Source organism: Dryobates pubescens, chromosome 1 (genome assembly GCF_014839835.1).
Source record: "Dryobates pubescens isolate bDryPub1 chromosome 1, bDryPub1.pri, whole genome shotgun sequence".
Classification (NCBI taxonomy): Eukaryota; Metazoa; Chordata; class Aves; order Piciformes; family Picidae; genus Dryobates; species Dryobates pubescens.
The window spans coordinates 42,008,052-42,023,207 of record NC_071612.1 but is presented as its reverse complement, the minus strand read 5'-3'; the positions used below and the strand labels follow the sequence as shown (position 1 = coordinate 42,023,207).

At 41.2% G+C, this 15,156-nt stretch overlaps 1 protein-coding gene across 1 annotated transcript in view; it reads right to left on the bottom strand.

Annotated features, from left to right (window-relative positions):
- ENPEP (glutamyl aminopeptidase) overlaps positions 1–5,984 on the bottom strand; it is a 37,468-nt gene extending 31,484 nt beyond the window's left edge. The window contains exon 1 of the mRNA XM_009904896.2: positions 5,093–5,984. Coding sequence (XP_009903198.1) covers positions 5,093–5,691 — 599 coding nt within the window. The 5' untranslated portion in view covers positions 5,692–5,984. The remainder of the gene's footprint in view (positions 1–5,092) is intronic.
- Between the last annotated feature and the right edge of the window lie 9,172 nt (positions 5,985–15,156).

Sequence of the window (15,156 nt, the reverse complement as noted above, 5' to 3'; positions counted from 1 at the left end):
ACTGCTGGAGAAAGAATGAGAAATTCAGGTGAACGTCCCAGTTCATAATTGATGCTATGATACCTGTTTTGAGGGTGGTGGTGGTTAGAAAGCTATCTCAGTTAGGCAGAAACAACTGGAGGAGCTAGACAATATGGATCACATGAAAAAAAAAAATGAGGTGAAGGTTGTGAATGTTCCTATCATGTGTTTGATTCTCACAATGACACCAGGCTCCCCCATTAATGAAGCACAGAATGGCAGAGTGTATTGTCCAGTGATTCATAGTGAAAGGATCACAGATGCTTCCGCAATTAATCTGGAATGTCAAGCATTTTCTGACAGCACTTCCACAGCTGCTCCAACTATATTAAGTTTTTCTTTCCAAAAAGTAATTAGAAGTGTACATCATAAATTACAGCTCTGCAGCAATCCTACAAGCTCACTTGACAACCAATTTTTCAGTGTTTCTCTTGCCCTTGGCATTTCCCCTGTGACAGTTAAATACTAAACTGATCATGAGGAACTTGTAGCTGCAAGAGTCATTTACAAGCCCGATGGAAGTAATGTGTCTGGGCCCTTACCATTCATGTTCATTGGAACAGGAACTCAAAAGTTCATGGGCAAAAAGCATAATGAACATTCACCTTAACATAACTTCAGGCCTTGCTTTTGCTTGGTAAATTGTTTGATGTCACTCTACTTTTTGTAGGGTTTGAAAACTGTTTCACAATGATGTTAACTTCTAGTCCTCAGGGCAATGCTTCCATGATATTGCTTAAAAAATTGGCTCTGTACTTAGACACCTTTATATCTTGTTCTTACAGACTGATAACACTGTCATCTCTGTTGATTTGTAAGGTGAATCTGTCCTCAGACACTGAGATGCTGGAGCAGGTACAGCAGAGGGCAATGAAGCTGGTGAAGGGTCTGGAGAACAGGTTTGGGGGGGAGCAGCAGAGGGACCTGATGTTATTTAGGTTGGAGTAAAGAAAGCTGAGAGGAGACCTCACTAATAGGAGCCTGAAGACCAGTGGGTGTGGGTCTCTTCTTTCTCATAACAAGTGATAGGAGGAGAGGAAATGCCTCAAGTTGCACCAACAAAGGTTTAGGTTGGATATTAGAGGAAACTTCTTCACTGAAAGAGTTCTCAAAGACTGGAACGGGCTTCCCAGGGAGGTGATTGAATCCCTATCCCTGAAGGTGTTTCAAAGAAGCAGACATGTGGTGCTGAGTGACACAGTTTAGTACCAGATTTCGTGATCTTAAAGGTCTTTTCCAACCAAAACAGTTCTGTGGTTCTATAGCTCTGTGAAGACAGACAGACATAGGCAGTGCAAAACCTTAGCACTACCATTCCTATGGAGTAGAAGATGAGAACTCCAGGCTATGGCATGCAGAGAAGTGGCACTAGAAACATGAAATATTGTCCTTTTCTTTCAAACTAGTAGTTTTTAGATAAGATTTTCTTTGCTGCTTAGTGGTTTCTGCCCTTCTACTTGCTGTTGATGTCCAGACCTTTATATGTGAACTAGAGGTGACAGTTGTAAATATCATTGCAATAAAAAGTGAAGATCTGCCTGAGACTGCATCCAGCTGTTGTTCCCAAAATAAAGCAGTGCTGCATTTAGAACCATGATGAATTTCACACCACCACCCCCTACACCTCAATTCCTCCCCCCCCCCCCCCGAATACAGTGGTTTCATGCAAAAAAACCCCACAACCCTCCACTTGAGCTAATTTAACATTTTTTCCTCCTGTTCTTTCCCTCAGACCCATTGCTTCTTCTGAGAAAATTTTCTCCTTGAAGAAAAAATCCAGGAGTGTTACTTTTGTAGACTAAAGAATATTTTGCCTTTACCCTAATCAAATAAAATCATAAATGCAAGCTATTCTGTTAGAGATGTGCCCAGCTCGGTATCTTTCATAAGCCTTGTGTTGTCTTCTTATGGAAGATAGAATTTCTATAAGGTGGGAGCCATATTTTGTCACTAATAGTATTACAAAACCAAAACAAGCTGTTGTGACCTGTTTGTATTATCTGTAATATTAGAGGGAAAATAAAAGGGGGTTTTAGGACATTCTTTGAGAGGAATAAATGAATTGAAAACCCCATTACATCAAGAAAGGGTTCTTGTTTGTGCTCCTTTCCCTAATATCTGAAACTATTAATATTGGAATGCATTTATGCCCACTGCATAGAATCACAGAATGCTAGGGGTAGGAAGCAACCTCCAGAGATCGTTGAATCCAACCCCTTTGCCAAAGCAGGATCACCCAGGGCAGGACACACAGGAATGCATCCAGGCAGGTTTTGAAAGTCTCCAGAGAAGGAGACTCCACAACCTCTCAGTGCAGCCTGTTCCAGTGCTCCATCACCCTCCCTGTAAAGAAATGTCTCCTCGGGTGGAGGTGGAACCTCCCGTGTATGAACTTGTATCCATTGTTCCTTGTCCTATCACTGGGCACCATGCAAACTAGGGAAGGATTTTTATTCTCCTACCATCAGTGGGGAAATGAAATGATCAGACAGAGAAATACCTTTTCCAGAGGATCTCAGTGCTTACAGCTGGGTTAGCACACCCACAGGAAGATCTAGGAAGGTCTACGTCTCCAATCTGCCTCCTCAGTTTCTGCTTTCCTGCTCCCTACCCTCACACACAGGTTGGCTGAAGTAGTTGTGCTCCAAAGGTATCTTAAAATCTGCCTCTGGGCATGTCCAAAAGCACCTTTGTCCTGATGGGGATTGAGTGATCTGTCTGAACAGGAATCCCAAGCAAGGCGTTCTTCTCCCTAAGCCTCCCAAGGATCCCAGTCTTGTGGGCACGTTCAGCACATGTCTACCTGTTTTCCACAGAATGTGGTGGGAGTTTTGAATCTAAGCAACAGCAGAGTCTGGACACGTGCCCACTTTGTAAACACAAGGCATCATAGCAATGCTTTGGGAAACCTTTGCCTTCACAAATAGACAGCTGGGGAGCAGCTCAGCCCTCGGAGTTGACTTTCCAGTGTTATTAGTTCTCTCAAAAGGTCCTGCTGCTTCTAACATTGCCCATAAGGGACAAAGGAGCAGGTTAATTACATGTCAGCTCTCATTTTCACTTCAGTCACCTTCGCTCCAACATGCACTATTAATAGACTTGCTTGACATTTGCTATTACCTGATCTGGTTTGTATTTACTGACTGCATGCCAAAAATGAACCATTTGGGTTGATATTTTCTGAGGGTGATGCCTGCCTCAGGCAAAAGTAAAAAAAAAAAGCTTATTTCAGTCATGATTGGTTTTGAGTGGAAATCCAGGGTGAAAGGCAGTTTTAATAAGTAACAAAACCTTTCCTTTGCCATCCTTCCTCACCCCATCCTATCACCTACCTTCATGCTGCATAACAGCAACTTGGCTGCTGGTTGCAGCACCATTTGGCTGGTGGTTGCCATCATTTCAAAGCTGTACTTACCACTGTCACATACATCTGCTCATCCACCCCCCTGCAAGCAATCTGCCCAAATTTAACTACTTGAAAAGCATTTCAGAAATCACCATTCACTCACACTTATTAGAGCCCTTCTTAAGCCAGACAATCTCACATCCTCAAGTTCCTTTTTGTATGGAGTGTTTTCAGACTGCTGGCTAGGATCATCCTTGCAATTGTAGCTTCCAGCATCCATATCAAGGGGTAGGAACCCTCCAAAAGTGAGCTCACATTTTATGCTTTCTTTAGCTTATGAAGTATTTCCTGACATCTGATGCTTGGTCCTTGTCTTCTTACACTATCTGGATCTAGGGGATGCGCACCTACCTTTTCTGCTCTGTGCCTCCGGTCCTGCTGTTGTGTTTTGACAGACCTGGGGCAACTAATTTAATATCTAGGTATCCTTCACCAATAAAAAGCAAGTGATGCTCCTCAGCTTAGGAAGATGCTAAGAGATTACACTTTAAAGTTGCTGTGGGGATGTCAGATACTCAATAAAACCCTAAGCACCTTTCAAGTCAGAGCAATACTGAGGTGGTAGATGGAAGAAAATAAGAAAGATAGAGCTGGCTGGCATTCAGGTTGTGCTCTACATGTCTTCTCAGATCAAATAGCTAGATCCATGTACAAAAAAAGCACAAGGTTTGCTTTTTCCACTGCCTCTTGGCTTTGCTGCTGCTGGTGCCTCTCACTGCTGCTGCTCCTGGCATTTCCTGTCAGCAGCTGAACGGGCTGATGCAACTCTCACTTTGGATGCCATTGTCACCAGGAAGGGCAAATAAGTGCTGTGAAAACACACCAGTGTTTGTTTTCATATTCCTGATACAGGGTCTTGGAAAAGTCTAGCCAAGTGTAACTTCTGTCCATTCAGGCTGGAATGAATCAATTCAGAAATGTTAAGTATTGGAAAATTGATGAGTGTCCCTTCCATATACTAACTGCAGAGAAATGTCTCTGAACAGTGAGAAATGGCTTTTACAACTTTTCAGCTTGAAGAAGCACAAACCTGAGAGGTGGAATAGACTAACTGAACTGGCAGAAGCTATGTAATGTTTGAATAACTATTGGTATGCTCAAACGGAAGAGCCGGAGCACAAAAATGCAATGTCGAAGATATTCTTCATAGCACGGACTTTCCTACTCATAACTTAAACCAGCTGCAGTGAAGTTCTGGTTTGGATATTCCTTAGGCTTACAACATTAAGGAGGCATGACATGTGGAAAACTATCACAAGAGCATTTTACACCAAAACTGTCAACTTAGGGAGTGACAGGAGAGAGTGGTGAGAGCTGTATGCTATTTATTGTACTACAGAGTTAAAAACGGGCCTCAATCCCTCCAGGTCTCTGAGGGAACCATTTGTAAAGCTCAAAGGTGACCTGGGACCAGTGAAGTTTGAAAAAGTTTTTCAGAACAATCATAACAAGCCCCTCATCTCTCCAGCCCACATTCACTTGTCAGCAGCCAAAGGGTTTTGAATAGAAGCATCTTCCTTAGGGGAATGAGAAAATTAAAGAACAGCCCAGAAATGTCAGCAAGTTGGTGAGAGACAAGACTGAGAAGATGAACAGGAACAGAGCAGGCCTGAGCAAGTAGAAACAGAGAATAAAGTTTTATAAATAAAAGAAAAACTTCTTTACTTGATCTCTCCGTTTTCATTGTAGGTGGTCCTATAAAATCCAACCAGGGAACCATTCAGCCAGCCTTGAAACTTCAGGGTGAGTATATAGGGATCGTTTTCATCAGTGACAGAGAGCTCTGTTCCTGTCTTCATCACTATGTACTCTTGTGCCTTGTATTCAAAGCAGTCATTGAGAGCAATCTGCTGTCCTGAGGATTTCTGGAGCGTGGGCATCTCTGTAATCTTGGTCTCTCGCAGGTGGAGCCACAGAGCGTTGACAGAGTTTTCCAAAACAATATGAATGCTGACTGTCCCTGTGTAAATGTCTTTCTCCATTTCAGGCTTCATCTGCAGATCATAGTGGACAGGCTTGACATAAGTGGGTAGCCTGAAATGTCTCCACTCACCAGTTTCATCATTTTTAGCAGGACAGGGACCCAAATCCACTGTGGGCTGATCTGTTTCCTCTGAAGATTCTTGAGATTTTGGTCTGGACAGTCCCACACCAAGCCCCACAGCAAGACCTACAATGACCACAACGCCACAGATGATAGCCACGTGCTTTGCCTTCATGCAGTACCTCTTGGACTTCTTATCCTCAAAATCCATGCCCTCCATCTCTGCTCCCAGGACTGTTCTCACAGGAAAATATTAACTGTAAAAAATCCAAACTTATTAGTCACTTCAGCATTTGCATTCAGTAAGCTCAGCAGACTTGGTTTGTATTTTAATTGTGTAGCTGTTCTCTGCCTGTCTCCCCCACCTCGCTTTCCATGAGACACTCAATTAATTAAAGACAACATGCATTTGGAGGAAATGGGAATGATCAAAAGGAGTGCATCTGGGCTGGGAGATGGAGGGAACAGGCACAGAAGAACATTGTTCCTGTCGTGCTCCCCTTATAAGCAGTGCAACACCACCCCCAGCCCCTCCTGCTCTGAGTTAAATATAAAACAGTGCTATGTTAATCAGCAGTTAGATGATCAGATGCCAAAGCTCTGTCAGCAGCTTTCAGAAAGAGTTTGCATACAGAGGTGTAACTGCTCCAAACCCTCAACCTTTGCCACTACCTTTTTCTTTCTCTTTTTTTACCCTGCTGTGTCTTTTTTGGGTTTTGGAGGTCTGGGGTTGTGGTTGTGGTTTTTTGGTTGGCTAGGTTTTGTGTATTTTTTTTCCACTTTTTCCACTTGCTAACAAAGATCTCTTTGAACTTTCACCCTGCATTTTATGAAATGACATCTCCAAAGTCTCAACAGTCCAGCAAAAAATTCACATACATCTTTCAATGATTTTTCAGTTGTTTCCCCTTTTCTAGGCTCATTTACCTTTGTCAAGTAATTTGAGGTGGTTACAGGCTGAAGAATGCACAGTGGAACAATAAGTTTTGATCACTGACTTCAAACTAAACATGTTTAATTCCTCTCCTCCTTTCACAAGGGCCAGTTTTCCAGGAGACTGCTCACAGCCGTCGCCTGGGATAGCATTGCCTTTTTGGTCAGTGCAATTACTGACAATTACAGAGAACCCTTGCTGTGAGGGACACTTCTGAATATGCAATTATATGATTTACTTGCTAAAGATCCAATTTAGCATTTACTGCATGTCATCACGACGTGCATGTGGCACTTCATCAAAACAAACTCATTGAATAGAGCCTCCTTGGGGGAACTTATTGTAAGGGTGGCCTTGCTAAGCCTGTGAGCAAGATGTTGCTAACGCTTTATGAAACTGAGTACAGCAGTAGTCTTGACCTTGTTTGATGCTGAACTAAAGGAAAACTGTGCAAAATAGAAACCTCAGTTCCTGGACCTCTTAACACCGTTTCTCCACTTATGGAACCCACTTGAACAGATTTTTTTAATCAGGTACATAAGTTTGGCTTCATGCCTCCTGTTTTAGTTTATTAGGAGACAGATTTGCAACACTCTTCACTCCAGTTGCAACTCTCTGCAACTCTTTCACTACTTAGCTTCTTCATTTTTGTTTTGTTTAGGGTTGGTGGTTTGTTGGTTTTTTTTTCTGTTTGTTTTGGGTTTTTTTGTTTTTTGTTTTTAGATGGATGAAGTTTTTCCTGTATGGGTTGACTTAGGTCCTAGAGTCAGTCAACCTATGCTCCAACTAAGATGCACTAAATCAGAGAAGGAGCTTTTCCAGGATAAATATCATCCAGTCCATTTAAAAATGGATCTGTTCACAAGCTGCTAAGTTTCTCTTAGAAAGATCACCAACCACCACAGGGAACTTTAGCCACCCAGCCCGCATCAGCGCTTCTACTATTTATACAGCATCTTGTTTTAAAATCAAGATTTCCCAATGGGAACTGAGAAAAAAAAATAATAAAGGGTCTCTTTTTGCAGAGCATCAAGTTAACTCTTGCTGGGATATTTTCAAAAGTGAAAAATTAGTGCAAAATCAAATTAGAAAAAAAAAAAAAAAGAAGAGGAAAATCAGGCAGAAAGCCACAAATCTGTTTCATATTATGTCTGTTTTTATTGTTTCCCTTCTGTCTGCTGTGATCAAAACTAGATATGACATGGGAAACCAGTGCTCTTTAATGGATTGAGTAAGATTTAGCTTCTAACAGCAGAGCCAGCATCAAAGATCATTGTCTTAATATTTAAAACCATTTCAGCTTTTCTCTTGTTCTGTGGTAGGACAGGACAACGAAAAAGAGCAAGAATAGACTTAAAATAAGACATCTTAAGCCAGAGCAGGTCATAAGTGATATGAGAGTAAATGTGTTTTGATTTCAGGTGTGTTTTTAACATCACTTTCATTTTCATGCTCCTTAACCATGGGGTTTTCTGTTTCATTTTTAATCTGAACATGAAAAATGCTGTTTTAACTTATAGACCACTGAGCAGGTTTCTTACTGTAGTTCTGAAAAGTCTTGCAGGTTTCTTCACTGGTAACAGTTGCCTCCTTCAGGAAGAGCTAGAAAATATGTATGAATGAGCTGGTCCTAGATAGCAAAAATACAGGTATTCTCCTAAGCTTTAAAAACAACATCAGCAGTAAAAGCCATTACAAACTAATGAGGAGGAACAGCAAACTAGCTCAAGAGATAGAAGCGATGATTGGTATCTTCTGCCAGTGGAGTTATACACAAGCTCTAAGCATTGATCTCCTCTTTAAAAAAGCTGAAAGTCAAGTCTAGTTTCTGCCAGCAATAGGTATAATATATTTCTGATAGCTATAAGCAGATATATCCCTTCCATAGCAGAAACATGCTTTGTTTCTAGCTGACACCACTGGGGTCAGTCGGCACTGCTAAGAAGCTGCCGATGTCCAAAGATAAGACAGTGCTCAAACTGTTAATCCCTTTACACAGGAGCAATAAAGGAGGGCAGTGCTGCTAATGCCAATGCTCTCCCTGCTTGGCTGTCTCCAGGTAGAAAGTGGGAGGGAACAGGATCTGCCTCCTTAGGTTGGAGAGCACCATGGCCATCATCAGCACTTTAGAGATACATTGCCTACACTCTTTCCATGGGCATAAGATGATGAATCCCCCCTTGGAAAGTGGAAGAAAGCTAATCCCAAGATTCTCCATCACAAACCACAAACCAAGGCAAGTCTTGGCCAAGCTTGGAGGGTTTAGTTTGATTTCTAGGAAACTGAAAACAGACTAACACAATCTCATCAGTCATCTGGACAATGCTGACACCTGCTATCATTTGTTTGGTGAATTTGAAGCAATTTCACCTTAAGTGAGTTTGCACCAGGATTACCACACTATCTGAACACTGTCCCTTTGGCTACCTAAAACACAGAGGGGTATGAAGTCACCTTGCTCTGTCATGATATTGCTGGTGGGCCCACCTGTGTGCTCGTAGGAGCAATATCCAGATTATCTTTTCAGACAACTACCAGGAATATAAAGTAAGGGTAATTTTTATCCCCAAATTATCAGCCACTGATTTCCAATATAATGTCCCATTTTAATTTCAGAAAATGGAATACAGTTTCCACAAGTGACAGCTAAGATCACCACCAGCACAGGCCTGCTGTAGGTATTCAGGGAGAAGTCGCATAGTCCCAGGAACTTCTTAATTGAAGCTGACGATGAGAAAAGAACTGCTCTGGAAAGCATCAAAGACATGCAAATAAATAAAGTATATTAAAGTAAAAAAAGACAAAAAAAGAAAAGACAAAACCCCTCCACTGCAACTCACAACAAATGAAATTCCTCCAAGCCAATTCCATCCTTGGAATAACATCAAACACTCACTGGGACTATGCAAAAAAGGTCTTTGGCTCCCTGTGTCCAGGGACACTAAAGCAACACAAGGGCAGCAGAGTCCAAAGACCTTTGATTTCCTTCTGTTCTCTGAGCTGTCTCTGCTACAAGATTTGGGGATAATCGATGGAGCCTCTCTGCCTCCATCAGGAAGAGTCTGGCTCTCTTTATGCTAATGTGCCTTGTTAGATTTGTCTCTGCAAAAAAAAAGAAGGCATGAAGCAATCTGCTGTAGTGACTGCTTTCTGGCAGAGTTGCACTTTTAGCCTTCTCCCCTGTGGCCCTCTACCAAATAAAAAAAAACTAGGACATTAGTTTGAGAAATGTGAAATTGGTTGTAGTGTTCCACCAGGTCACAAATTAACCGTGTCTGAAATAATTTCCCTGTCCAATGTTTTTCTGTGTCTGCAATGACTGATTTTGTCTCCATCTTTGGCTCTGAACACCCTCCAGCAATCATCTATCCCCTGGAGTTCACAAGTCTTAGTAATTACTGGCTTGCGGTGGTCCTTCTTCCACTCACAATCTTTTCTGTGACAGTTTTTAACTACAAAACAAGCCCTTTTGGGTTTGGATTGTTTGGAAATGCAAATGTTTTGGACTGGTTTGAGAAGAACAGTCAGGATTTCTTCAGTCATAATTGTTTCCCCATTTAAATCTCTGAAATCTGGCCCCAGCACTCCGGTACTGTTCCTGTGCTATCTTGGGAGGGCAGCCCTCTTCCCCAATGCAGCCCAACCAGCTCTATAGAACACACCAGCTGAAGTGAAAGGGAGAAAAGAAACAAACTTTTACAGTGCTGTTGTGGGTTTGAGAATGGGAAGTCATAGCCACAGAGACAGAAGTCGTCCAAAGGGCTAGACAGGACCCAGGAAATTGTAAATTGTTCTATCTCATAATTCTGCTATCTCTTTATAAGCTGGCTGTATGGCCAGCTCTTTCTCTTTTTTCCCTTCTCTCTCCCCCTGGGAAGGTGTGAGCTCTTATCTCTGGAATGGGGGAGTATTTTGGGCCTATCTGAAGCCTTGGGTGGCCTGACTAATTTTTTTTCTATGCAATTCTGGCCTGATTGAGCCTAATGTGTGTGTGGGGGGGGGGGGGGGGGGGGGCAAGAAAGCACTGATGCCTGAGTTAAGGTATGGTTGGCAGGAGGGAAGGTTTTTCTGCTTATGTAGCATGTACTATGGATTTTGTGCATTTTATGTGATTTGTATTGTTATATGTAGTTATGAATAATAGTTCCATTTACATTTCTGATTCTTTCCAATCCAATGTGGAGAGTTTTTCTTTAACTCCTCTGAGAAGGGTTAATGAACATCTGTCTTGCTCCTCAAAACAAAGACAAATGTAACCTTTAGGACATGTTGGAACATCAGCAGGCCAGCAGGAGAATCAGATACTGTAGTTTAGAAATTTAGTGGGAAATTTTTTGATGAACTTCTGGAAGCATTTTTCCTTTGTGAGTGAAAACCTTGCTTTCCATTCTCTTCACTTCTGTGTGTGAAAGCGATACCTCAGAAGACCTTATCTCTCCACCTGCAATTCAGGGCACTAGTTTTAATCTTTCTAATATGAGTTGCAGTTCCCTGAAGCGTCACCACTGCCCTTGAGCACTGCTGTGTCATTTGGTACACAGTTATATTGATCCATTTCTACCTTAAGAGGGCACAAGGAACAAAACATTTTGATGGAGGAGAGGTGTAAAATTTCCTTCCTACCTTGAGTGGCCCCAGCCCGAAACTGTTAACCTTTGGGGCAGGATTATTTGTTTTGCTTTCTCCTTTAGAAGCAGGAGAAAGTTCAGAAGGAAAAAAAAAAAAGGGGGGGGGAGGGGGGAGGGGAAGAAAATGAAGCATTAATCAGCCCAGTAATGATGTCTGCTGAGCATGCAGTGATAGTACTAAATTCAAGTGTGACACTGGGTTCATTGACCAGGTAATGGAGATTACTGTGGAAAATAGCATTTTCAGTTGAAGGCATGCTTTCACTTACAGTAAATTCTGGGTTTCTCATCTTACTGAGAAAGATATAGTGGAAAAAAAAGAAGGCATCAAACTAATTGGCAACACAGAACGGAAAGATCAATCATACTTTTAATCACTTAAAGAGATTAAGACACTGCATCTCGCTCTCTTAAAACAGTGTGCACTGGGAGCAATCCCATAACAGTCAATAGCAAAGTGCTTGAGAATCTGAAAAGAGGGTATGATAACAGTGCACAAACCTGGAGTGGCTCAGAACCAGGTAGTTTACCTATCCCATAATATAACAGCAGGGGAACTCACAAAGCTGCCAAAGGCAGTAAATTCATCACAGGGTAGAAGAAAATCTTTCATCTTAACCTCACATACATCTTATTCATAGTGAGAAGCCAAAGACACTGTTTATGAGGCACTGAATGCAAGCCACTGAGAAGCAGAACATTGGACCAAGAAGATTTCTACTCTGTTCTACTATGTAAATTTATGTGGTCTTTTGCTGCTGAAGGTGCAGCAAAAATCATGCCAAGGCAGAGAAAGAGAATTGCTCACATGATTTCCAACACTGGAAAAGTATCATAAATGAAACCAAGTTAATGGAAAAAAAGACAACAGTTAAATCTTTTTGCTCAGTTGGAGATGTAATCTGAAGGGAATTGTCTGTCAACATGTATTCAGGTTATTCCAAATCTGTACCATTTTCTTGGCCAGGATGATGGGGCTGATAAAAGAGAAAACAATTGCAGCAGCATAAACAGTTACAGTTACTATTGTACATTTAATATTATTAAAAAAAAATATTTAAAATGATTCAATTTCTTCCCCTTTGCAAAGAGGATGCAGGTGTATTTAGGCATTTGAAAATGAATCAAGAGGTGGGGGAATGAAAGAAAAGCAACAATTATAAATGTGGCTTCCTTCTCTTCCTCCCTTCAAGTTGAACCTGTTTGCCTGCAAAATGGAAACAGAACAAGCTATGTCTTTGGGATTTCAATCACATTTACTTGATCTGTTTTGTCCTGCATGCAGTATCTCATTCTTTTGAGGACTAGCTCTGTATCAGTCAGTCCTCACCTCCCCAAAGCCACTGACAACAGTGACTGGGTAGAGCAGGAGATAGAGACCAGTTGACTGATTCCCAGGTGAATTCCTAAATCACCCACCACACAGACTTTCACAAGCAGATGTGTATGTGAGGGGTGATGAGATATATGCACTGGAGAACCACTTGGCAAGTTTGCCTGAAAGGAGGTGTCACGTTAGGAGGAAGGTTCTGACATGAGTAATATTTCTTTGATGTTATTTGAGAACCATGTCCTTCAGAACAACAGCCAGACAAATGTTTTCACAGAGCAAGAATACCATGAAATATTTTGTTCTATTTTAGCAAGCCCAGGCTGATCTGGAAGACAATTTTATTGGCCAACAGTAAATCCTGAGGTCTAACTTGATTTTTATTATAAGCAGCAGCAAGCAAAATGGTAGGTGTTTCTACACAAGGATGAGGACATCTTTATTCTTCAGGCATATAGCATGTTATTTTGAGCTTGTACAGGTTGCCAAGAGCTTAAATGAGCAGACCAGTAAAATTTAGCACTTGGTAAGGATTGCACTGAAGAAAAAGCAGCAGAAGCAAAATCAAATAAGATAGTACAGAGATGAAAGCAACATTTCATCTTCCTTTTAAAACCAGCAATAAAAAATGAAGCCAAAGAAACTTGGAGTTTGGGAGAGAAACAGATAATGTTTTGGGCTATCTGGATCAAATTCAAGGTTTTAACCCCTTGTCCAAGACCTTCTCCAGTGATAATCAGGTGTCAAATGAAACTGTGGGGTTTGCATCAGTTCACTTTTAAGTTTGCAGGGGTACTGCCTCTGCTGCCTCTGGAGAAGTTTAAGCACTGGTGTTTTACAGGATAAACTACAGGATGGGATATTATATTTCATGCAGAGCCTTCTTTCCCTTCCACTTGAATTCACATATTTTTTTCTATTCCCTAAGATCTCAATGACAGCCTATAGCAGGAATTGTTCTTTACTAATAAGTCCTTCCAAGGGCTTCTGACAATAGAAGCCACAAAAAGTAGCAACAAAGTACCAACAAACCTAATAAGTGAAAAAGGATATAAATCCAAATTTTCAGCCTCTGTCCCAATATTTTTTAGAAATACATCCTACTACTTCTATGTGTTGTTTTCAGGTTATTTCTGGTCCTTTCTAAAGCAAATAATAACATTTCCATTCACTGCAGAGAGAGCAAGAAGTAGAACAGAGAAGTGCAGGCTGACATTTACTGCTGCATCTGAGGGGAACATTTATACATAGGATGTCTGATGCTTTTTCCTCACAGTTTTTGTTGTTGTTGTTTTCTATTTATATGCTTAATTTCAAGAGCAGCCTAATGGTTTTAGATGGAGTAAAGACTTGGTCCTTGCCTAGAGAGTGCATGTGGTAGCATTAGACATGAGAAAAAAGAGCAGGGCACTGAAAAATGGAAAGAGCATGAAATGAAGTGATAGGACAAATACATTGACATAAGCATGTGCTACACATCTTGATTATTTGTAATTCAGCACATGTAAATCATATCCCATGTAATTCATATTACATTACAGGCTTTCATTCTGATGTCTTGCTTCTCATAATGACATGGGACCATGAGTGAATCTCTTTTAAATTAAATCATTCCATTAAAATATCTGCTCAGCTGAGGAGAGCACTTAGTGGACCCTCAGAGAAAGCAATTGCCAGCTGAATTATCAAGAATCATATCTGTGGCGCAATCAACAGTATTTTTAATTTCTGGTGAGTCAGTCTAAAGATTCAAAAGTCAAAGGACAAAGAGTTCAGCATAGTTTTACAATGATCATACCTTGCTTTTCCAAGGGGACAGGAAAAAAAAAAAAAAAGAAAAAAGAAAAAACTTGTTTCTGAAACACATATTTAGGGTAACAGCAAAGCAGGCTGCATTCTACTTTACTGCGCCTTACACCTTTAAGTTCCATGTGGTTTTTAGAGTGGAAATAATGGAAATAATTATTATTTTTTTAGGAAGACACACTACTACAGTGATACATAGCAACAAAAAGCTTCCCCAGAGTTGAACTTTAATAAGTTTCTTAAGTTTACATAAAAATTTTGTATCAAGTTACTTATGATTTGAAAGTATCTCTGCACAAGATCTGAATCTATCTACTCCAGCTAGAGGATCAGACTTTTTCTTTCAAGAGCTATGCCACTTGCTTCCTTCCATCTACTTTGGTCTGCAATATCTCTGAGATGTTCAAATATTAGGAGACAGCCTGAAGGAGGGGGGAAAAAGGGGGGAAAGGAGCTAAATCTAATCACAATATACGTAGGGTCTTAAACGGATACTGTTCTAGTCAACAATAAAGTTATTAAGGTAAAAGGACACCAAAACCTATTTTCATCCCCCCATTCTTCCTGCTTACTATTCTAGTTGTCCATCATCCTACACCTCGTACTGGACCAGCTTGCTCAAGGCCACATCCAACATGCATTTGAACACTTCCAGGCTTGGACCCTCCACAGCTTCTCTAGGCAACCTGTTCCAGTGTCTCATCACCCTCACAGGCAAAGATTTCTTCCTAAATGTCTAATTACAATTGAGCTTCTTCATCCTGTCACTCCATGACTTTGTTGAAAGCCCTCCTGAAGCTCTCCTGTAGCCTCCTCAAATACTGGGAGGCTGCTCTAAGGTCTCTCTGAAGCCTTCCCTTCTCCAGGCTGAACAGCCCCAACTCTCTCAGCCTGTCTTCACAGGAGAGGTGCACCAGCCCTCTGATCATCTTTTGTGGCCATATTCTGGACCTGCTCTACCAGTTCCACATCCTTCTTGTGTTGGGA